This window comes from Rhinolophus ferrumequinum, chromosome 13 (genome assembly GCF_004115265.2).
Source record: "Rhinolophus ferrumequinum isolate MPI-CBG mRhiFer1 chromosome 13, mRhiFer1_v1.p, whole genome shotgun sequence".
NCBI classification, from domain to species: domain Eukaryota; kingdom Metazoa; phylum Chordata; class Mammalia; order Chiroptera; family Rhinolophidae; genus Rhinolophus; species Rhinolophus ferrumequinum.
The window spans coordinates 58302816-58325580 of NC_046296.1; the positions used below are offsets into that span (position 1 = coordinate 58302816).

At 41.5% G+C, this 22765-nt stretch overlaps 1 protein-coding gene across 7 annotated transcripts in view; it reads left to right on the forward strand.

The window, feature by feature from the left end:
- Positions 1-22082, forward strand: part of LDAH (lipid droplet associated hydrolase) — a 90203-nt gene extending 68121 nt beyond the window's left edge. For 6 of the 7 annotated variants that reach the window (XM_033124818.1, XM_033124820.1, XM_033124822.1 and 3 more), the window contains exons 6-7: positions 4826-4908; positions 19005-22082. In XM_033124818.1, the coding sequence (XP_032980709.1) occupies positions 4826-4908; positions 19005-19223 (302 nt within the window). In that variant the 3' untranslated portion in view covers positions 19224-22082. Of the gene's footprint in view, positions 1-4825; positions 4909-8694; positions 8805-19004 lie in introns of all 7 variants that reach the window. The other variant, XR_004424822.1, reaches the window with a different exon arrangement.
- The last annotated feature ends 683 nt before the right edge of the window (positions 22083-22765 follow it).

Below are 22765 nucleotides of genomic sequence, written 5' to 3' on the forward strand. Positions count from 1 at the left end.
TTCCTGATGAAAAATTTACTTTTAGAAATATGATTCCTTACAAGTTATTTTAATTTTTTAACTTTTTCCAATTAAACAACGACACTACAGAAAAATGCTTAAAACATAAATGTTTTAAAGTAAACTCCCACTGAACTTCCACCCAGCTCAAGAGTCCCCCTTGCTTGGATCTCGGAATCCTCCCTTATACCTGTGCATGTCCAAAAACCCACTTCTGCTCATTTGGATTGTTGGCAGAATCCAGTTCATGTGGCTTTGTACCCGAGGTCCCAGTTTTCTTGCTGGCTATCAACTAGGGTCCCTGTCAGCTCCTAGAGGTTACTCTCAGGTCCTTTCCACGTAAGCACTGTGTTCAAACCAGCCGTGGTACCTTTCATCCTTTTAGTGCTTTGATTCTGACTTCCTCTTCTGCCACCAGCCAGAGAAAACTCAGATTCTGAAGGGCTCGTGTGATTAGATTAGGCCACCAGGATCATCTGCTTTGAAGTCATTTCCACTATGTGATTGAACCTAGTCATGGACCTAGTATGTCATCACATTCACAGATTCCACCCACTCTCAGAAGGGAGGGGATTATAGAAAGGCAAGGAATATTGGTGTCATCTTAGAATTCTGCCTACCACAGACCACCTGTTTTCTACTGCTCTCAAATGCTACCTTTGTCAAAAATCAAACAGCCATAGATAGATAGATAGATAGACAGACAGACAGATAGTCGTTTCTTGAAGAGTTTATGTAGAATCAATATTATTTCTTCCTTAAATGTTTGGTACAGTAGACCGATGAAGTCACCTTGACAGTGCTGTCATACATTTTACTTCTTTGGTATGTTGTTACTGTTTTTGCTTTAAGTAATCAATTTTCTTATGATGAAATATAAATAACAGAGAAAATATATTTTAAATTTACCCACATAGTTCCTATTTATGATGCCTTATATTTCTTTGTGTAGACCCAATTTCTAGCTGATATCATATTTTTGCTTGAAGTAGTTCTCCTAACATTTCTTGTAGTACAGTTCCACCTAGAGCTAATTCTTTCAGCTCTTGTATGTCTAAAAAAGAATTTGTTTGTCTTAATTTTTGAAAGCTGTCTTCACTGGCTATAGAATTCTAGGTTGACAGTTACTTTTTTCTTTCATTACTTTGGAGGTATTACTCCACTGTCTCCTAGTTATACTATTTCAAGAAGAAATCTGTCATTTTTAATCTTGGTTCCTCTGTATGTATCTTTTTTCTCTGCCTGCTTTTAAGATTTTGTCTTTATCACGAATTTTAAGCAATTTGATTATTGTATGCCTTGGTATAATTTTCTTCATGTTTCTTGTGCTTTGGTGCTCTTTGAGCTTCTTGGATCTGTAGGTTATGGTTTTTAGGAATTTTGGAAGTTTTTCAGCCATTCTTCTTTCACATTTTTTTCTGTGCTTTCCTCCTTTAGAGACTCCAATTACATGGTATATGAGACCACTTTGAAGTTCACTCACAGTTCACTGATATTCTGTTCTCTCTGTTTTTTCCTCTAATTTCTTTATCCCTATGTTTCCTTTTGGATGGTTTCTATTGCTGTGTTTTCAATTCACTAATTTTTCTTCTATGAGGTCTACTCTGCTATTAACCCCATCCAGTATATTTTTCATCTCTAGAAATTTGATATGGGTGTTTTTTATATCTTCTGTAATTCTACTTAACATGCTCAATATTTCTTACTTGAATATATGGAATAGTTATAAAACTTTCAAGATGTTTTTAATTTTTAAAAAAGGTTAATTATGATACAATTAAAATGTCATAAAACTTATTTTTAAAGCACACAATTCAGTGGTTTTTAGTATATTCTCATAGTAGTGCAACCATCAGAACTATCTGACTTTAGAATGCTTTCATCACCTCAAAAAGAAACCCCATACATACCCTGTGGACTTGCCTATATGGACATTGCACATAAATGGAATCATGCAGTAAGTAGGTGGGTTTTTGTGACTTGCTTCTTTTACATAGCATCATGTTTTCAGGGTTTGTTCATGTTGTAGTGTGTGTCAGTACTAAATTACTTTTTATTGCTCAGCAACATTCCACCATATGGCTATTTCACATTTCAGTTTTCCATTTATCAGTTGATGGACATTCAGGTTGTTTCTACTTTGGGGCTATTATGAACAATGCTGCTGTAAACATTCAGGTACAGTTTTGCATGGACCTTTATTTTCAGTTCTCTTGGGTTTATGCGTACAAGTGGAATTACTGGATGTATGGTAACTATTTAACTTTTGAGGAATTGCCAAACTGTTTTCCAAAGTGACTGTCCCAATTTACAATGCCACTAGCCATGTATGAGGGTTACAGTTTCTCTATATCCTGTCAACACTGTTTTTTTTGTGTGTGTGTTTTTTTTATAACCATCCTAGTAGGTGTGATATAGTATCTCATTGTGGTTTTGACTGCATTTCTCTGATGATTGATGATGTTATGCATCTTTTCACTTGCCCATTTGTATATATATCTTCTTTAGAGAATGCCTATTCAAATCCTTTGTTCATTTTTCATCAAGTTGTTTGCCTTTTTTTTGTTGAGTTGTAAGAGTTCTTTATATATTCTGGATACCAGATCCTTATTAGATGTACGATTTTCTCCCATGCTGTGGGTTGTCTTTTTACTTTCTTGATGGTGCTCTTTAAGGCACAAAAGGTATTAATTTTTATGAAGTCCAGTTTATTTTTTCTTTTGTCAGTTGTGCTTTCAGTGTCATATCTAAGAAACCATTGTCTAATCCAAGGTCACAAAGGTTTACTCTTATGTTTCCTTCTAAGAGTTTTATAGATTTAGCTGTTACATTTAGTAGTATAATCCATTGAATTCATTCTTGTATATGGTGTGAGGTAGTGGTCCAACTCATTTTTTTTCAGTTCTCCCAGCACCATTTCTTGAATGTTTACTAATTTTATTTTCTTTGTCATTTCTGGATCAGTTTTGATTAACTTTTTTCATTTTGGGTTGTATTTTCCTATCTTGCATGCTTGATAACTTTTTATTCAGTGCCTTACATTGTTCATTTTACCTTGTTGGATTCTGGATATTTTTGTATTCATATAGATATTCTTGAGCTTTGTTATGGGACGCAGTTATGTTATTGGAAGTAGTTTGGTCCTTTCTGGTCTTGCTTTCAAGCTCTGTTAGTTGGTACCAGAAGAGCATTTAGTGTAGAGCTAATTTTTACCCCACCATCAAGACAAAAGCCTCTCTGATTTCTATAGTTGACATATCATTAATTATGAGATTTTCTACTAGGCTGGTAGAACAGTAACTCTTCCCAGTTTGGGGATTGTTCCCTCTTAAGTCCTTTCAGATGGTTCTTTCCCCAGCTTCTGGCAGTTTCGCACATGTTAGTGTCTGTCGGTCAGTACTTAGCCAGAACTCAGGAGGAACCCCCTGCAGACCTCCGGAGCTTCCTTCCCAGCCCCCGCCCCCCACGCCACCTTCCTACAGCTCTGTCCTCTTCACTACTCTGCCCTACCAAAATCCACTGCACTATCCTTCCCAGCACATCCGCTCTGCCTCTCTGTTTTAAAATGTGTCCAGAATTTGTTTTAATCAGGTATAGTAAAGTGACAGACACGGAGACAGCTGCCTTTGGAATAAGAGTGTATTACTTACAGTTCCAAAGAGGAATCACAGTGGGAGGAAGGCATGGGGAAAGTGCAGGTATGCAAAGGGCTTGCCTTGTTTGGGTGGAGAGATGATAGATACTGATTAGTTCCAGATAGCAATAGAAAAAAAATGTTAGTTTTACATTTTAGGTACGGCCAACCATTCCAATGAAAATGAAATTTATGCTTTGAAACTATTATTGAAAAGAAACTTTTTAAAGGTAGGGAAGGAAAACTCATCATTCACACTGAAGGTAGTGAAGGAAGCGTCAGAAATAACAAGAAGCAAAGCATATACAAAACACAATGACTAGAGTCAAACCAAATATCTTTATTTCCTTATATATGAATATGTTAGGTCCTTTTATTTAAGAGAGATTTTCAAATTGCATTTTTAAAGAAGTCCACTTATGTTTTCCAGAGACATACTTAAAACAAAATGACAAAAGATTGAAACTAAAGCAAAGGACAAATATACCAGGCAGATGATGACAAAAAAGAAAGCAAAGTAACAACAATGTGTAATACCAATAAAATTGAATTCAGGGCACAAAGATGAAATGAAAGTTTTTATACCAGCACAATAAAGCCACATAAATTCGTCTTATCTCTGGCTTTCTTCTCTTTCCCAGGTAATTTGACATCTTGAAAGTGAGGGTCCCTTTGCTCATTTTGCAGTCAGTATAATGAACTAACAACCCTCATTAAAAACTCTTAAAGTTCTTTTAAACTTGTTTTAAAATAAACATATTTTTCAGTTGTGTTCTTTTTAAAAAATTGCCAGGATAGTTTCACATTAGTAATTGTGCGAAGTTTCCCTGGTATACAGGATTTATGTATAAAACTTTGCTTCTAATCCTTAAGTCATAAAAACACAGTGATCAGGTATAATTACACACGTCATCTGCTTTAATACTGACATGAGGCTGTCACACTGCTCAACGTTGCTGTTGAGAAGCCAGGTGAGGCTGAACGGAGGTCCTTTTGTAGGACATGGTCTTATTTCCAGAAACAACACATGTGGCCTGACACACATGCCTGCTTTGGCCTTGCTGATATCTCACATCAGATAGCACCTGCTGAAAGAAAAGGGGGGACCAGGAATGTACTACAACTAATCAGATAATTGTGTTTGTTCTGTATATTCCAAGTGCTTGACTTTTTTTTTTTTTTTTAATGTAGCTAATGCTGCCTACCTTGGGAGCCAAGAAATGATGGAGGTCGTGAAGAGAGACAATGAGACCATAAAGGAACATTTACCTAAGGTAATCACTTTAGCACTGCCAGGAAGTAGGTAGAGGGGCAGAAATATGCACTGCAGATGAAAAGCTAGAATTGGTTAGAATCTGTAGACCTCGGGGCTTTGTAGAGTTCAGACAGAGTTCTACTTCTGGTTAAAAGTAATTCTGTCCTTGAAAGTTGCATAGAAAGTAAGTAAAGATGATTGCATCGTTTCTTAAGTATATTTTACCACCTATTTTTGTTGGGTTTATTTATAGAATCAATATTTCCCTCTAGGGCCTTGTACAGGGAATATTCTCAATAATATTTATAGAATATGTGAGTTATATTAAAATGTCAGTAAAACGTAGGGAAAGAACTAACATTACTGTGACCTTATGACTCTGAGCCTCCAGTGCATTAGAGTGGGAATGTCCAGGTCTGACACCAAGAACAGTTTTCTATTCAAACAGGTGCAGAAAGGCAAAGATTGAAATATTTAGCATCACTTGTCTGTCTGTCTGTCCATCCTAAATAGGATAGAGCTGCATATGTGGTTATGTGTGGCTAGTGTGAATTGAGATGTGTCGGAAGTGTGCAAGACACATGGATTTCAGAAACTTAGGACCAAACGAAAGTAAAATATTTCATTAATATTTTTATATTGATTACATGTTGAATTGATTTTTCAAGATATATTGGATTAGGTAAAATATATTATTAAAACTAATTTCATCTATCCCTTTATACTTTTTTTAATGTAGCTATTAGAAATTCTAAAATTGCATATATATACTTTTATATTCCTGTTGGACTGTGCTAATCTAGAGCTTCTCAGTCAGTGCTAAACTGTGACATCTGCTGGGTGCAATGAATTGAGCCCTGCTGAGTGGCCCAATGAGTGTGTTTTTATGGCTTGAGGATTAGGGCCCAGGAATCTACAATCTGCAAGGACAGTTTTAGCTACCTTACTGGGTTTAGAATCTCTTCGTAAACTTTGAGACATTTGTAAACTTGCCTAAGTGTTCATTCACATTTCTATAATCTCCCAATACAATTATCTTAAAGCAAGAAATATGTATGTTCTTTAACAGAGTATTTTCAGAGTGTTGATCCGTGGTGGCGTACCCAGAGAGGACTGTGAAAACGCCCATCACTGTGTGTCTGTGGCCATAGTGGTCATCATGTTTCTCACATAGCAATTGGCTAGACGTTGAAATTTGGGATCCAGAAGGAAACCCTCACTAGCTGAATGTGGTGGGGGGAACAGGGGCTCAGAAGGACTCTCTCTCCAGCCTTTCAACTGTTGCCAGTTCTCGAATGATGTGAAAATACAAGAAAAACAGTACTTTATTTTTCACTTAAATTATAAGTGAATTTATTTCAAAAATGCATTTAAGTTCTCAAAGCTGGAAGTTCATAAAAACAACTCAACTCCCAGTTAATAATAAGATTGGCAGATGCTCACTTCCAAAATTCACACTTGCTGACTGAAGAGACCCATCATGTGTCCAAGCCCATCCTACCATCTGGGGAAGCCAGCTGCTGTAAAAGACTCATCATTCCTGGATTCTGTTTGTATGTTGTGCTCAGAAAGAGGTCAAAGGAAGGTGCTAACTTATTCCCGTCCTAAGTTAAATCCATATGCAAGCGTAATCATTCCCAGATAGAGGTCTGCTCGTGGTAACTGTGTGTCAGGACTGTACGTTTACTGAAACTTTTATGGCAGAAACATGGGGATAGAATAGTAGATGGCAGACGTTTCAAGGTTAATATTAACACTCAGTCAGAGGAATAAACTTTTCCAACTCCAGGGAATGGTTTGGTTTTGTGTTTTAGATAGCATTCAATGTGCTTGTGGAATCTGGGAAAGCAAGGCATTGTTTAGTTTAATAATGCAAAACTATCTTGCGATTCATTGATTATCGTTTCTCCCAGCTCTCCACTGGAAGTTTCAGCTCTCCACTAGAATAATGCAATTCCAATTCCTAAGTGAAACGAGGTACGGAGACAGGAGGTTTATTGCAACTTTTTGTTTCTGTAACGGAAAAAGAGGAAATAACGCTGTAATTTAATATTGGAGAAAGTTGAATCAACATATGTCCCCATCTGCTTGAGAAAAGAAGGAAATTCGAAAGGGCACATAGTTGCAGAAAGACAGTGGTCATTGCCTCCTGCCTTCCAAACAACCCTGATAATTAGTCAGACTTGAAAACCACTTCCTAAAACTACACCTGTCCCTACCTTAGATAGTCCCGCCAAGGATATTCTGTCCCGTTTCAACCCAGACGTAGGCCTTCTGAAACTTCTTACCTATCCAGGACTGTCCAGTGTGAAGACATTTTGAACCATACATTTTGTTGTAAAGATCACCCAATATATCTCAGTTATTCAACATTCAAAATAGCTCTGAAAAATGTATTTTTGTGCCATCCAGTCGGGAAGCCGCAGGAAAGTTAGTCTAAAAACAACCCCTAAACTGCATCATGTGGATGGCTTTTGCATTCTTTCTCCTCCCCAAGAGAATGATCAGACCGTGATCAGCAGGATTTGGTTCTACACTCCGATTTCTACCACTGGATTGTCATCGTCCACATAAAGAGAACTTTTTATTTTCTGGAGGAAAATGAGCCTTTTTAACTCTGAAAAATCTTCTGGGCTGATTGTCTTCCTTCCTTTCTTCCTTCTTTCCTTCCTCCCTTCCTCCTTTCCCTCATTCTTCCCTTCCTTTTTTCCAAGGTCTAGAGACTTTGTACACAGTGTCAGTTGTATTTATTTGCAGTCCTTCATCACTACATGAAGTTACTTCCCTTTCCTGGAGCAAATATAATCAGAGGCATAGTTGTTTCCAAAAGAGTATAATATGGCCTGTGGCATCATGGTGGTTGTTTTTGTTTTTTTTTAGGTTTTTTTTTTTTTTTTTTAGCTTTTATTTATTTATGTGTGTTTTTCCAGTACCCATCAGCTCCAAGTCAAGTAGTTGTTTCAATCTAGTTGTGGAGGGCGCAGCTCACAGTGGCCCATGTGGAGATCTAACCGGCAACCTTGTTGTTAAGAGTACCGCGCTCTAACCCTGAGCTAACTGGCCACCCCCATGGTTGTCTTCTTTTTTCACCTGATTAAACCCTACCTGTCCTTTAAGACTTGGCTCCAGTGTCATCATCTCCAAGAGGCCTTCCCCAGCCCCTGGTTTGGGTTGAATGTCACTCCTGTTGGTTCCCATGGCTCCAAGTATCAATATTGCATCTATCACACACTATTTAAATGGTCAGCTTTCCCATGTCACCCACCTGAGGTAAGGAGCTGTGTTTTCTCACCGCGACATGCATAGGGCCTAGCACAGTGCATGAGACCTAGTGAGCAATGGACAGGTGTATCCCGAGTGGGCGGACGGGCAGCCATTCGAGTATAGACCCCAAGCCTTTATTGTGCCATAGATCTCTTTGGTTCTCTCTCGATGGACCCCTTCTCAGAATAATGTTTTTAATAATGTTTTTAATAAAATAAGTACACGAGATTACAAAAAAAATCCAATTATATTGAAGTATAGTTATCAAAATATCTTAAAGACAAATATGTCATATGTAATATGTGCATCTTTATTAACACATTAAATAATGAGATATAATAGCTGTCAGAATTATTATTGTAAATTTGTAGTATGATGAGCATAAATTATTATTTTGTTATCTAAAGTTTACTGTGATTAAAAAATGTCTATCATTTTACAGGTGACAAAATATAGGTATTATTAATGCTACTATGGTTTGAAGGAAAGACTAACTCATAGATAGAGGTTAGCAAAAATAAAGATGTAATCTTTTTCCTAGCCAAGTTTACATTACCCACCCCCCACCCTCTACTGCTGCTTCTACCCATGAACCTGCATGGACCTATAGACCCCAAGTGAAGAAGACCTTCTTCAGAGACACTAGAAAAGGTTAGTCCGTGTGATATTGTGGCTTGGGCACTGGCCTGAGAGCAAGAAGCCCCGATGTGCTACACTAAAGAGACGAGATTGTTTTGCGTCGTTGGGGAGCCATTGAAGGGTTTGAGCGAGGCAGTAATAATCAGGGTGATGCTCGAATTATTAGACAACTATGTGACGCGGGTCCATCAGAACATATGCCACCTGTGAACAGAACAAACAGCCAGGTCAGAGACACCAATTCCTACCAATCAGCCCTAGCTAGGAATGTGGCTAGATTGACAAATGAGGGGAACTCCTTGGGGGAAAATGTGTGGCAGAATACTGGAAGAGAATGAGATTTTAGGTGGGGAGACTGTTTAGAAGGCCTTCACAAGAGCTGAGGTAGTGGGATTGGGGATGGAGAAGAGGTAGAATTTGGAAAGATTTAGGAAGTAGAAGCAAAGGCCCTTAGTACTAACGGGACATGAGAGGATGGTGACGGAGGAGCCTGAGGTGATTTCTCTGTACTGGATTTGGTAACAAGACAGGGAATGTGGGAGGAGAAGCACTGGCAAACGGTGGGCGCTGGTTGGCAAAGGAGTCATTTTGGTGCTTGTGTTTACGATACCTGTGGAGCCTCCAAGTGGGCACATGCCTGGCAGGTAGCTGGATAGGTGGGTAGGAAGCTTAGAAGATAGTCTGGGCTGAATGATTGGAGAGTGATGAGGATATATGTGAAGCCGTGAACACGATAACTAACCTAAGGAAGTATGGAGTGTAAGGAGAGAAGACATTAAAGATTGATTCTGGGGGAGCACAGCCTAAAGGTTGGGAGGAAGGCGAGGAAGTGATGAATAAGACGGAAGTGGAGGGGGAAGGGCGGGGAACAAAAGCAAGGTTGGAATAAACCAAAGTGAGAGAGTCAACTGTACATTTTCGCCACCCCACTCCCAGTTCTCCTGGGAGCCTCTGGGGTCTGCTCTGCTTTCATGAGGCACCTGGTGTGTCTCAGGCAAATAGGAGGTCAGCTTTCCCTTGTTCTGTCATTGTTCTAAACTGCAAGGGGATGTGTGTCTCATTCGTAGAAAAGTGAATTAGTGTTTGATTTAGAAACTTGAAGTTTTCATTTAAAACTCACTTAGGAGTTTAGGAAATTCTAAACTGCCGTGACCATCTCTGGCCTAGGCTCATGGAAACAGCTGGTGTGTGCTACCGCCAGACTGATCTGAGCTTCACTGTCAGTCACTAGGGCTCTGAAATTGTTCCCAGTGAGAGCCCAGGAGACACAGCTTTCTGACAGAGGTGGGCAGTGCTGGAGGGGCTGCCTGCAGAGTGGTGCTGCTCCTGCCCCCGGAGGCCCAGGACAGGCGACAGTGTGGTTTGTGAAAGGGGCACAGTGTCCCAGGAACAGAAATGCCTCTGCTCTGGCTCCCCCCTAACCCTCCCCCGCCATCCTGCTTAGCCCACCTGAGCCCAGAGGTGCATGTTGCCTTTGGGGACAAATCTCGTGCAGCGTTTGCAGATTCGGGCATGCAAATCCTTCAGACATGCACAGGCCCTGCCTAGCGGAGCGTAAGAAGCGCTCCCTGGGCCCTCTAACCAGGACTGCCTTTCCGCCAAGCCTCCGTCTGAAACTGATTGTGTTAGTTCTGCCTGTTTAATTTGAAGCCTGTTCAGAATGTCATAATCATCCTGGAAATTGATAGGTTTGTTTTTATCTCAGTCATTTTGACCTTGAGAGCCTCATTTTAGGCACTTGTGTTAGCATACCCTTGCGCTCTCCAGTGGAGCGTGATCGAAAGGAGGGGAAGGTACATTGGGGAACACGGTCGTCAGAGTCACAGCCTGAGCTTCAAACTCCAGCCCGGCCATCTGCTCACTTGTGTGACCTTGGTTAAGCTACTTGACTCATTGTGCCTCCTCTTTACATGAATAAAATGGTTTAAAATGGTATCTATTCTCGTACAGTTGTTCCAAAAATACGATGCTGCAATTTATATAAACACCACATAAGAGTGTCTGGCGTGCACTAAGCATTCAATAAAAGGTGATTATTATTTTTATTATTAAAGTTAATTATATCCTAGATGTGTCTCTGAGTACTTTAAGAAGACTGTTTGCCTAACTTTTCCTCCCCCACACACCCCTTCACAGAAATTTTCATTCTGTAATGAAATATTTTGATGATGTTAAATATGTAGCCAAAGGACGCTGAAGCCCCAGTCCCATTCTAGCTCACAGCCACTGCCCCGTGTCAGATGCCTAAGGGGGACGTTGTGTAGGACAGTGGTGAAGGAAAACACAGGGACACTTCATCTTCACCAGGACTTGGGCCCAGTCCCCTAATGCAGCGAATTCAGACGAGCTGGACTTGGCCATTTCTCTAAGTTGGTTAAGCAAGACCCTTTACTGAGGCAACGCGTATACCAGGGAGAAACAGAAACACAGGAGGATAAATGTACTCCCTATACCTCCTGCTCTGCTGCCTCAGCAGAGGAAAGTAGACACCTTGGGCCAGCTCCTCACTCTAGCCCCAGGGAAGAACGAGACGAAGCCAGTCACCACATGGCCCGGTGCCTCCCACCCAGGAGTGCGTGGGCTCTGGCCCTTCACACTTGCCCCACGCAGCAGGGAGAGAGCCCCGCTTTGCAGGCCTTTGATGCATGGTTGTTCCAACCACTGAAAAGTGGTCCAGTCAGGAACCAGGCTGCACCTGCTCCTCCTTTGGGGTGCCGATTCCCACTGTTCCCCTGGGCCCTGCAGAGGGAAACAGGGCTCAGTTGTCCTGAAGGATTGTGCCTGCACCTCCATCCTCAGCCACTTTTTTCAATCTTTGGGGATTTTAATTCTCACTTTCTTAAGAATGGTAATTGAGCCAGTTTGGGATAGAAGGAAGAAAGGAAACAAGATAAATTGGAAAATGAATTTCCTACACTGTCTCCCTTTCTGTAGCAGTTCTTCAAGTTCCTAAAAATGTTTGCTCAGAAAGACTGCAGTGAAACTTTAAAGACTTGTGACTGCTAGTTCTCTGTTCCCTAGAGGATAAGATTTTTAAATAACTGAAAAGAGCTGCTTATATTACAGAATAGGTTTCCTTTAAGGTTGCAAGGTGGAGGCTTAAGTGTGTGACTTTGGGGGGAAGGGAGAGGCAGAGGGCCACTGCTGCCTTCCAGCCTGTTCTGGAGTCTCCCCAGAGGCGAATGCACCGGAGGACCTGAGGTCTGTACCCTGGGCCTGGGAAAGCAGGAAGGGGATGAAAATAGGGAAATGAAGGCAGGGCAGGAAATCCAGCTGGGGCATAGGAAGCCTAGGTGTGTGGGTACTAATATGACTCCTTGGTGAACAACTGACTGCTTTATGTCTGACCTTTTGCTTCTTTGATTTAAAAAAAGAAAAAAGAAAAGAACAACAACAAAAAAAAAACTGGCCAAGTGGGAGTTCTTTTAGAGAAGGAAAGAAAAAGTGAAGAGAGCAGGAATGACGTAACGTTTCTTGATTTCTCAAAGTAAGGCAGAGGAAATGCATCTCCTCCCTGAGCACATACACCGTTGTGCTTTGGCTTTCTCCGTGCTGGCTGGCTGTTCCCGGCCACACAGTGTGACAGCTCAGGGCACTCTTCTAAAGAAATCAACCCCTAACCTTAGCTGAGAAGCCTGTCAATTTAGCACCGAGGGAGCTATGGCTCTTTATGAAATGCTAACAAAGGAGCCTCCCACAGCCCAGGATAGCAGGGGCGTTCTCTCTGCTGTTGTGAGAACCCAGGGGCTCACCTATGAGCCCTACCAGGAAGGGAAGTCCCAGTCTCAGAAAACTGGTGCCTTGCATTGTTTGAAAGCTACACATCAAGAATGGCCAAATGGCACTGCAGCTTAGGTTCCAGGCCTCCTTTGTGAGTAAAAGTGGGTGACAATTCACTCAATAATCTGAGTGTACATGGTGGTGAAGGTGGAGGTTGATGATTTATCTTCCTTCCAGCGTCTTTCTCCACTATCGTTTCAGAGGAATGCAGCGTGTGTGTGTGTGTGTGTGTGTGTGTGTGTGTGTGTGTAATAATGAATAATGTATAGAAGACTGCTTTAGGCTTAGAAAAATGTTTAATACTCATATATTTTCTGAGCCTGACATATCAAAAGCAGCTTATCAGAAGAAAATATATGTTCTAAAAAACTAAGGTCATGTGGCTCCCTTTTCCTCTGACCTGGGCACAGTTGCCATTGTGCGGAAGAATCTAGATAGATTTTGCCCCCACCATTAGATAGTCTCGGTCTAGGGGTCCCTTTGGTCATTGGTCATCGTCAACAATGTAATAGCAACTACCCTTTAAGAGTGCTTACTGTGTGTCAGTTACTAGATATGCTTTGTTTTCTAATCCTCAACACCAGCACACAAGGCAGCAATTTCTATCCCCACTTTAGAGGTGAGGAAACAGGCACAGAGAGCCTAAGTCACTGGTCAAAGGTAGCACCACTAGTAGATGGAGAACCAAGATTCCGATTTTGGCAGATACGGCCAAGGGCCCAGGCTCTTAGCAGTGCCCGCACCTCACCGTGCTCCCCGTGGTACTGCCTGGTGAGCTTCAGCATTCCACAGATTATTTTACCATAATGGAATATAAAGGCTTTATGAGAAGCCCTTTCGCTCTGAACATGCTAGCCCCAGAAACACCGTTTACCACTCTGCCCAGGTCTACACTATATCGTGGAAACAGATTGCCCACAGACCACTTGAAGGAATCAAGTTCAATCCACTTAAGTACTGAGAAGAACTAGTTTACACCAAACTAGGCTACCTGGTAAATTATATTCTAAGGAGCTTTTAAAATTTGGTTTATCCATAAAGTTAACGAAAGAAAAAGTAAATAAATAAATAAAATTTTAAGATAATGAAAAACTTTCTTGTTTAGACCTGCGACTTCTGTAATGCCTATCGTCCCACTGGACTGTTGAATAGAGAGAAGTAATTCAGATTGAGATTTTTTTTTTCCCGGTTTTATGGAGACATAATTGGCATATAACAGTGCATTAAAGTGTACAACGTAATGATTTGATGTTTGTATATATTGTGAAATGATCACCACCATAACTTTAGTTAATATCCATTACCCTCATAGTTACAATTTTGTTTTCTTGTGATGAGAACTATTAAGATCTACTCTCTTAACAACTTTCAAATGTACAGTATAATACTGTTAACTATAGTCCCCGTGCTGTACATGACATTCCCAGGACTTACTCATCTTGTAACCAGAAGTTTGTGTTTTCTGACCACTCCCCACCCCCTCCCTGCCTCTGGCTACCACAAATCTGTTCTGTTTCTATAAGTTCACCTTTTTTAGATTCCACATATAAGTGAGATCATACGGTATTTGTCTTTCTCTTTCTGACTTATTTCACTTAGCATAATGCCCTCAAGGTCCATCCATGTTGTCACAAATTTCAGCATTAGCTTCTCTTCACACACACACACACACACACACACACACACACACACGCACACCACCAGATAGAGATTTTTGCGTATGTCTTTTTCATGATTAACATCTTAAGATGTTGATATATCATTAAAAGTGATTTTTGTTAGTAGCAAAATCAAATTTATAAACTTGGTTCATAAGATGATTTCTAGTATTATTTCTCTATACATTCTCTATTATAATTAAAAAGCTTTGTAGACTCTCTCAGAGCAGAAGTAGGTTTTCCTGCTTTGGGTTCCTACACTGTCCGTACCTCTCCGCCTGTTGTGTTGAAGGGCCAGTTTGTACATGCTTATGTTTTTCCCTACTCTGGGAGCTTCACCAGGACAAGACTGTCTTACTTCTGAGTTTCAGCCACTTAACCAGTACCAGATGAGACAGAAGTTGAGGGTCATTTTTGGTGAATCTGTCAGTTTCAGCAACACAAAGTGAAAAGAAAAAAGAAACATGAGAAAAGACAAATGTGGCATCTGTATGGCAACAAGCTGCAGCACTTTGCAGGGACATTTTAGTAGGGACATGTCTCCTTAGGGGAACCCTGAATAGTTCAAGGAAAATAACAGTGAAGAAAACACACGAGGAAAAATGAAAGCACAGTCCTGGGGAATCAAAATCTAGAACTGAGAAAATTAAACTTCGTATTTAATAGCGAAATGGACTACTTAACATGACAACAATTTGGAAACACAATAATTTCCACATTGATAATGTATACTTTTTATCAACTCTCACGCATGTCAAAGCAAGTGCCAGAGAGAAATAACCTACAGCAATTAATTTATTTTCTTATAAAACTTTGAATTCAAGTCTTCTGCTTATAGCCTGAGATTCTTAGTTAACAATTCCAGTATTTTCACAGCAGTTATCACATGCAGCACCCCAGAACTATATAGACTTTGAGAAGACTTTAAAGATAGTTGAGTTTGTACCTGTCATTGATTGTTACAGTCAGTTTTCGTATCCAGTTTAAGACATCCCAGTATTCAGGTTTTGTGTTTGCGTGGCATAGGTCCCTTCATTGTTAATGATAAATTGTAGTAAAAGGCGCTGATTAGGAATGTTCTTTCTGGACTTAGAGCCCAGCTTTACAACTCACTAATTGTTTAAACTTAAGCAAGTTAGTCACTCTAAGCCTCAATTTCCACTGCTGTAAAATAGGGATAAAATATCTTCCTCAAGTATTATTGTAAGGGCTCAGTGAGCACAGAGCTTAGCACAGAGCCTGGCATATTATGGTGAGTTTTCATCAGATCATTATTCTTCGTTGTGATTCATTTTTACATATCAACATAATAACAGCACACACTCTTAACCACTGTGCTTCAGTGTCCAGTTATTTCTTTCTACTTCACCTGTCCTCTCCCATCCCCCACTACCTCCGTACACCCCATACTTTGTCAGTTTCCTGTTTAGGGTTACAGGTTCAGAGTCCTCTGTTCAGATCTATTGCCTGTGACTAATAATCTATAGGGAGCAGGAAGTATCTTGAGCCAGTGTATGTGAAGGCATTAGAAATAACCACGTGTTTTACTTGTAAGCCAAGATTTTCATAGAGAGCCCGTCAGTGAATATAGCCTGAAGAACTTGGGAAAAAAGAGACATTATCCCACCAGCACTTAGAGATTTAACCCAATATAACCAACTCTAAATGGTTGCTGGTCACAGAGGATCGAGAAATAAAATCAGATAAACAAATGGGAAGTCGTGCCTCCTCACTGTTGCGCTGTCTTGCGCTCTTACGTCCCTTTGTGTTGAGGTTCCTAATACCTGCTGTCGGCAGTGCGTGCCCCCAACCACGTGGACACCACTTGTCTCTTGATACCAGAAGGTAGGTGTAGGGTCCCTGTCATCCTTGTTTATTGCTCGTGGGGGCAGCCTGGAGGTGCTCCTACACAAGACAACGAGAGAGCCCAGACAAGGGACAGCTGGTGGGCAGCAAAGCTTCCCCAGAGAGTTGGTGCCCAAGAATCTGGCTGACAGATTCACACACAAAGGGAGAGATGGCATCTCCCCAGTGCTGAGGCTCGTCAGGCTGGACTTCTCATCGGAGACATTTCAAGTTGTAGTTTCCTCACTGAAAAGTAAATGCAAAGTTCTCCATAGACATAGTCTGAAAGAGCAAGTGCTTGCATTGATGTTGTTCTCTTCGTCAGAGAGATTTTATAGGGAGGTCTTTTCTGCCATGCTTTCCTTCTAGCTGACCCTTTCGTGTTAGGGTTTTTCAGACTTCACTCTGTCGCGTGTACTGGTGTGGGGGCTCCCAGAGTGCCCTTCTCAGGATCCAGGTACCTTCAAGCACTGGAGCAGACGGACAGACCTGACGGACTCAAGCCCAAGTCTGGATTTCCAGACTTCTCAACACTTTTTCATACTGTGAGGAAGTGTGGAGCAACTGTGCACAGTGGCTTTCCATACACGATTTCCTGGATGTAGTTTAAAGGATTCTTGGTGGTAAGAGTAGGGAGTGGTTTAGCGAGAACTAAAGTTACTAGCTTTATTGGTAGCAACTAATGCCTGCCGACAGCTTGTACTCCCAACAGTATTTTAAGAAGAGGCTGAAGCGGGGTGGTTGCTGAGAGATTCTAGGAAACTTCTTTTCTACAACTGGTGAGAATAGTCACCCACTGGTTGTAAGGTTGAAGCATATTGGAGCTATAGAAAGACTGACACCAGGAGGAAAGAACCTGGCAACTGCCCGGCTCTCCTGTTCCCCAGGGAGCAAAATACACTCTGCTAAGAGCCTTGGCAAAGTGGATTTTAGGTTTAGGGGCTTTGGAGTGCCCAGAAATGGTTGTAGTGGGCAAAAATTGGAGAATGGGAAGAATAAATTAGTGAGAAATCTATATGCCCCAGATCCTTTGCATCATTCAAAACTAAAACTCCGGGTGACAACCAGAAAAATCTCTATGAAGTGATTCAGAATATGTCTGCAACTCAATGTTTCGTTGTTAGTTATTAACTCTCTGGAGTGTACTACATGAAGTAGTTTCCTCTTGAAAGTGTTTTTAGCTAAGCATCTTTTTAAATACTGGTTAAGTCATAATGTGATTGTAATAAAGGCCAGTGTTTTTATCAGAGCCATTTCACCTATTCACATTCAGCCAGTTGGTTTAATGATGATACAGCACAGTTACCCCCTGGGCAATAACACGTATGTCCTACATATTCCTCCTGCTACCATTTGGTCCCCTCCAGTCTCTTCACCACTGCACCCAGAATAAGTTTCCTACCATTCCGACCTGATTATGTGAAGTCCTTTGTTAGCTCCGGTGGACTTCAGAGTAGGTACAGCCTCCTAAGGAGGGCACAGGAGTTCATGACCTGATCTCTCTGCCTTGCCAGTCTTATCCCCCACCAGTCTTACCTTCCAGCCGTCTGTAATGACTCCCAATTCCCCAAGCAGGCCATGCTCCTTCAGAATTCTGACTCTGCTTGGCCTGCTCTGCACAGTGTACTCCCCCACCTTGAAGACTCCACTTGGGCACCAACTCTCTGGGGAAGCTTTGCTGCCCACCAGCTGTCCCTCGTCTGGGTGCTCTCGTTGTCTTGTGTAGAGCACCTCCAGGCTGCCCCCACCAGAAACTGTCATCATCTCTTTGCCAGATTCCCAGTACAGGGTAGATGCTCAATAAGTATTTGCTGAACAGATTAATGAACAACAGTTTGAGTGAGTGAGCGAATTTGGTGTATTATGGAAACTACAAGTGACAAACTGGCAACTTAAGGGCTGGAGCGGCCATAACTCTTTCTTCAGTGATAACAGATGCCATAGGGACTGGTCCTTAAAACTTACTTCTTATTCTTTGTAGAAATTACCACTATATACCCCTCTGAATAAGATTTCACTTTTGTTGCCCGTTTTTTCAGAAATTCAGAACTAGAACATAGTTTTTAGTGAAGAACAGCCTCGAGCTAGACACACATATGTGTACTTATCATAAATGCATATGTGCATAAGTACATGTATACATATATACTTATATGTATGTATATGTATGTATGTGCCCGTATGCATATACACAGACAGTTATGTGTATGTACACGTATACATATATGCATATGCATGTATATGTGGTGTGTGTGTGTGTGTGTGAGATGAGCAGGTATAGATTAATCTTAGTGATGTCTCAAAGGAGATTCTGTCTCCATGCAGCCTGCTTGCTGTGACCTGAAGTGTAATTATAACAGCTCCCCACTGAATCAATATGCTCTCCTGCGCATGGAGCCTATTTGTAGAAATGTCATAGACACTCACAGGGTTCTGATCACATTTCATCTGCTACATTGAGAAGCCTTGTCTATCTAATTCATCTTTGCATGCATTCAGCACACGTCCCATATGCCTACCATGTGGCTGTATGAAAACTATTAAGTGTGTAATGAATGGTCCCCAGTCACTCAGTGATTTTGTCTCAATAACTCTTCCTTATTCTCATCTGCCATCTCTCCAGTGTCCATCCCAACCTCAACATACACAAGTTTTCTGGCGAGTCCTTGTAGTGAATCATGGGTGATCTGTCACACAAGTCTCCCCCTGCATGGGATTTTTCCCATCAGATGCCTCTCAGTTCACTCCCACAAACCATGAAGGCTCGCTGCCTTGAAAGAGCCACTCTCTGGAAGGAGCCGTGGGACCAGGTTATAGGGCCAGGCACCAGGGCTGCTTTGAAAGCAGGCTGCTTGCAGGTTGCTGTTGTCATATTTGTATTGGGAGGGGCACGTATTTTCTAATAAAATGTTTTTGTCTTGTCTTTTAGCTTACATTTTACTATGGTACTATAGATCCTTGGTGTCCAAAAGAGTACTACGAAGACATAAAGAAAGATTTTCCAGAAGGAGATATTCGACTCTGCGAGAAAAAAATACCTCATGCTTTTACCCTCCATTTTTACCAGGAAATGGCTGAGATGGTAGCTGGCTGGCTAAAGGACGATCTGTCCCAAATAGAAACAGAGACAGAAGGAAACAAGGACTGACAACTAGCACAGAGAGGCAATAGCTAGCCTGTCTCTTAGTAGTAAGTAGTGTACTGAGTAGGTAAATGTTTAATTTTAACATTTGATATTCGAAGAGAAAAAGTAAGAACCTCTTGGCTTCAAGACTACCCGCACCCAGTTCCCCCTGCTCCAGGCTAAATGAAGTAAACATAACTGATGAAATATTCCACAGGTTAAACCACACATTTTCCAAGACTCAGGGAACACAGGGATCTAAACAGGTCTCTTATGTTTGCACAAGATACCCAGTGGCACCATCCAGTTTATTTTGGTAGGCAGGATCCCTGCAGACAAAAGGAAGTCCACATTTAGTTGATTTTAATCGAGTTACATTATAGAATGGGCTCTCCAGGAAGAAATTATGAAACATTCCTAGAAAATGTAACAGAGATCAGTGAACATTAAGTGTATAGTCAGGTATGTGAAGTGTGTGAGATCATGAGAAGGACACACTCACGTTCCAGCAGCAGGAAGTGACAAGCGTGGATCTTGGCAGTGGACCCGGGTCTCCCTTAAGGACAGAAGGTGAAGATCAGCCCAGACCAAGTTTGTGCAAGTCGTGGCTGAGATCATCAGAATCAGGCTGGATACCAGGGCAGCCTGCAGACCCACCTGTTAACTACCTTGTAGGATGTCACAGACAACCACGTCGGCCTTTTATCTGGCCACAGTGGCACAGGCCCAACACCAGGGGAGCCATTGCTTTTCTCCATCTCTGAGAAGCTTCCCTGAGGACTGTGATTCCGTGATCTACCTGCATTAAGCAGAGAAGGAGGTTCGCCAGCCATTGCTCTGGTCAGCAGACCGGATGAGAGTTGTTGAAGGATCCTGACTCTTCCTCCTACCACAAGACAACAGCAAACTCTGTGCTGAGCCTTAGTCTGCCGGCTTGTGAGCTCCCTGTGGGCTTGTCTTCTCCAGAGACAGGATGGGGAGGCCCTGGACTATCCCAAATCAAGCCTGTACCTATCCCATGCAGTTGCCCCTTCTGTGGTTTTTTTCAGTGAAACTCAAGTGAGGACCAGCAATGAGCCAACTACCATGCTAGGCACTGAGGATGGAGTTCTTAGCTATATTATGATTCTTTTGAAAATCTTCTAGTAAGTAATTTTCAAAAGGACATCTTTAAATTGGTGACTAGAGATTTACCAAAAATAAGTTCTCCATTCCTATATTAGCTTTGTTAGCTGGAAAGAAATTGTTTTATTAATGGACCAAAACAAGTCATTAAACTTTGTAAATTCAGCAGAGAAGAAGCTTGCTCTCTGGCCTAGAGTGCTTTGCTGCCTTCCCCAGACTGACTCAATCCTGGGACCCTGTGAGCCAATAAATCGCATCGACTGCAGTGATGGTTGACCATGGATCAGAAACCTTCACTTTTCTCCTAGAGAAAATCCCTCAGGCGTTGGCATTCCTTAATGACAAAAGGATGTTGGCCTTCCTCTCAAAACTTACAACCCCCTGATGAAAGATTCAGTTCTGATATGCTGCCAGCTCCGGGGTGAGAGTTGAAGGAGCCACTGTCCTTTGGCAGGTCGTCTGCATCAGAGCAAATGACTCCTGGGAGGATAAGACCCAAGCTGAGGCCCCGGAAAGGAGCCAGTACACACACAGGCCGTGGGCAGGGGCCACACGCAGAGTCCTTATGGCATCTGCATGGGAAGGCCTTCTAGAAATCTGACGCTAGAAGCTAAGACGCGTGGCTCTGACGTGCCTTGCATGTAGGAATTGCCCAGTAACTAACTTGAGCACTTAAGCAAGTTCTGGGTAAATGAAACCTACTGAAATAAAGAATAGCATCCCCAGCTTTTCCTTTAGCATTACTTTGCACATTACTCTGTATTTCAAAAGTCCACATGTATGAAATTGTATCTTATTTTGGTTTTTCAGAGCTTAAAAAGTGATAAAAAGTAACATGTTGAAGTACAAGATACTGGCTCTTATTTCCCATTTGTCATCTAAGCACCAATAATTTTTGAAATAAATGTTTTACTGACACGTAGACCTTGCCTGGCCTGGTCTCTGCACGGGGGGAGGAGAAGCACAACCTGAGCAGCTCTTCTGCGCTAGACGCTGGTCCAGGTCTCTGTGTGAAACTGAAAACCCACTTTCTCAATGCTTCTTTTAGAGAAGGAAGAATCAGATATCAGGAGATTGAAGTTGATTTTATTTTATTAGGAATTAAAAGACTGAATGTCTCCATACATATGTATGATAAAGTACGTGAACTCTGGAGGTAAAAATCACACAGATGGTAAAGCTGTGTGATTTTCAGGCAACTTCATCTAACTTCTCCACGCCTCATCGTCCTCACTTATAAGATAGGCTTAATAATAACGCACATGTAACGTTGGAAAAATGAAAAAAGATGATAAAATTAAAGCATTGAGCAAAGTAACCTGACTATCTAATTGGCTATAATCATAATTATTACTAGACCTCATAATAATAAAAACTAAAGCCTAAGATTAACAAGCAGTGGATGTAATCCATTTTCCAGTAGCATTTCTGCCGGTATTGCCCAGTCAGCCACATGGATGGGCCTTGTCAAAGATTTAACTCCGTACGGGGTTCTCTACTGCTGAGTGAAAAGCCTGTGGTTGTTCTCCATCTGCTCTGGACCATGGAGAGGACGTCCAGCGGCGGCTCTCATGGCCTCATTTCCAAGGCAGGGCGCTCTCGCCATCTGCTGCTCCACTCAACCCTTGGAAAGCCGGTGGCCTCCAAAGGCTTGACTTTTCTTCACCCTACATTATGTTAAATTTTAATTTAATTCCCGATTAAAGGAGACTAAGGAGACATGACAACATGATTGTAACACCTGATTCTGGATTAGATGTTTTTGTTACAAATAACATTGCGGGGACAATTTGCACAATGACATGAATGGGGGCTGCAGATAAGCTTAGAGTAAGAGGTTGGGCAGGGAGTAAGAGTAAGATGATAACTTTCTGATTTCAGCGGTTACGTTGTAGAGAAGTAGGAGAATGTCCTGACTCACACTGAAGATACAAGTGTCTGACGGCGATGGGGCAGCATGTCAGCTTACTCTCAGATCGTTAGGAGAAAAGTGTCCTTTATACTTTACTTGCAACTTTTTTGTAAGTTTGAAATGATTTTGAAATTTATGAAAATAATTATTAAAAAGAAAACCATGCTCTCTCCTTCTGCATCTGTCTCTCATTGCTTCTTTCTCAGAAAGTGAATTTCTTCTAAGCAGCAGATGGAAACTGGGGTTCAAATCCTGGGTCTGTCATTTCTGAGGTTTGTAATGTTACATAGACTCAACCTCCCTGACCACCCGCAGCCCAACTCCCACCCCCCACCCCCGTCTCCTCATCCATGAAAGTACTTGCTTCAGTTTGGGGACTTTGGATTTGGGAAGAGTTTTTGTTTTTAATGGAGTCAAACGAGGTCATGCATGTGGCATTTATCACCCTGTCTGCCTTATAGTAGATGCTCTCTGATATGGTACCTAAAGAAAAGGGTAGCAAACTTATTTTTCTTTTACCTGTCCCTTC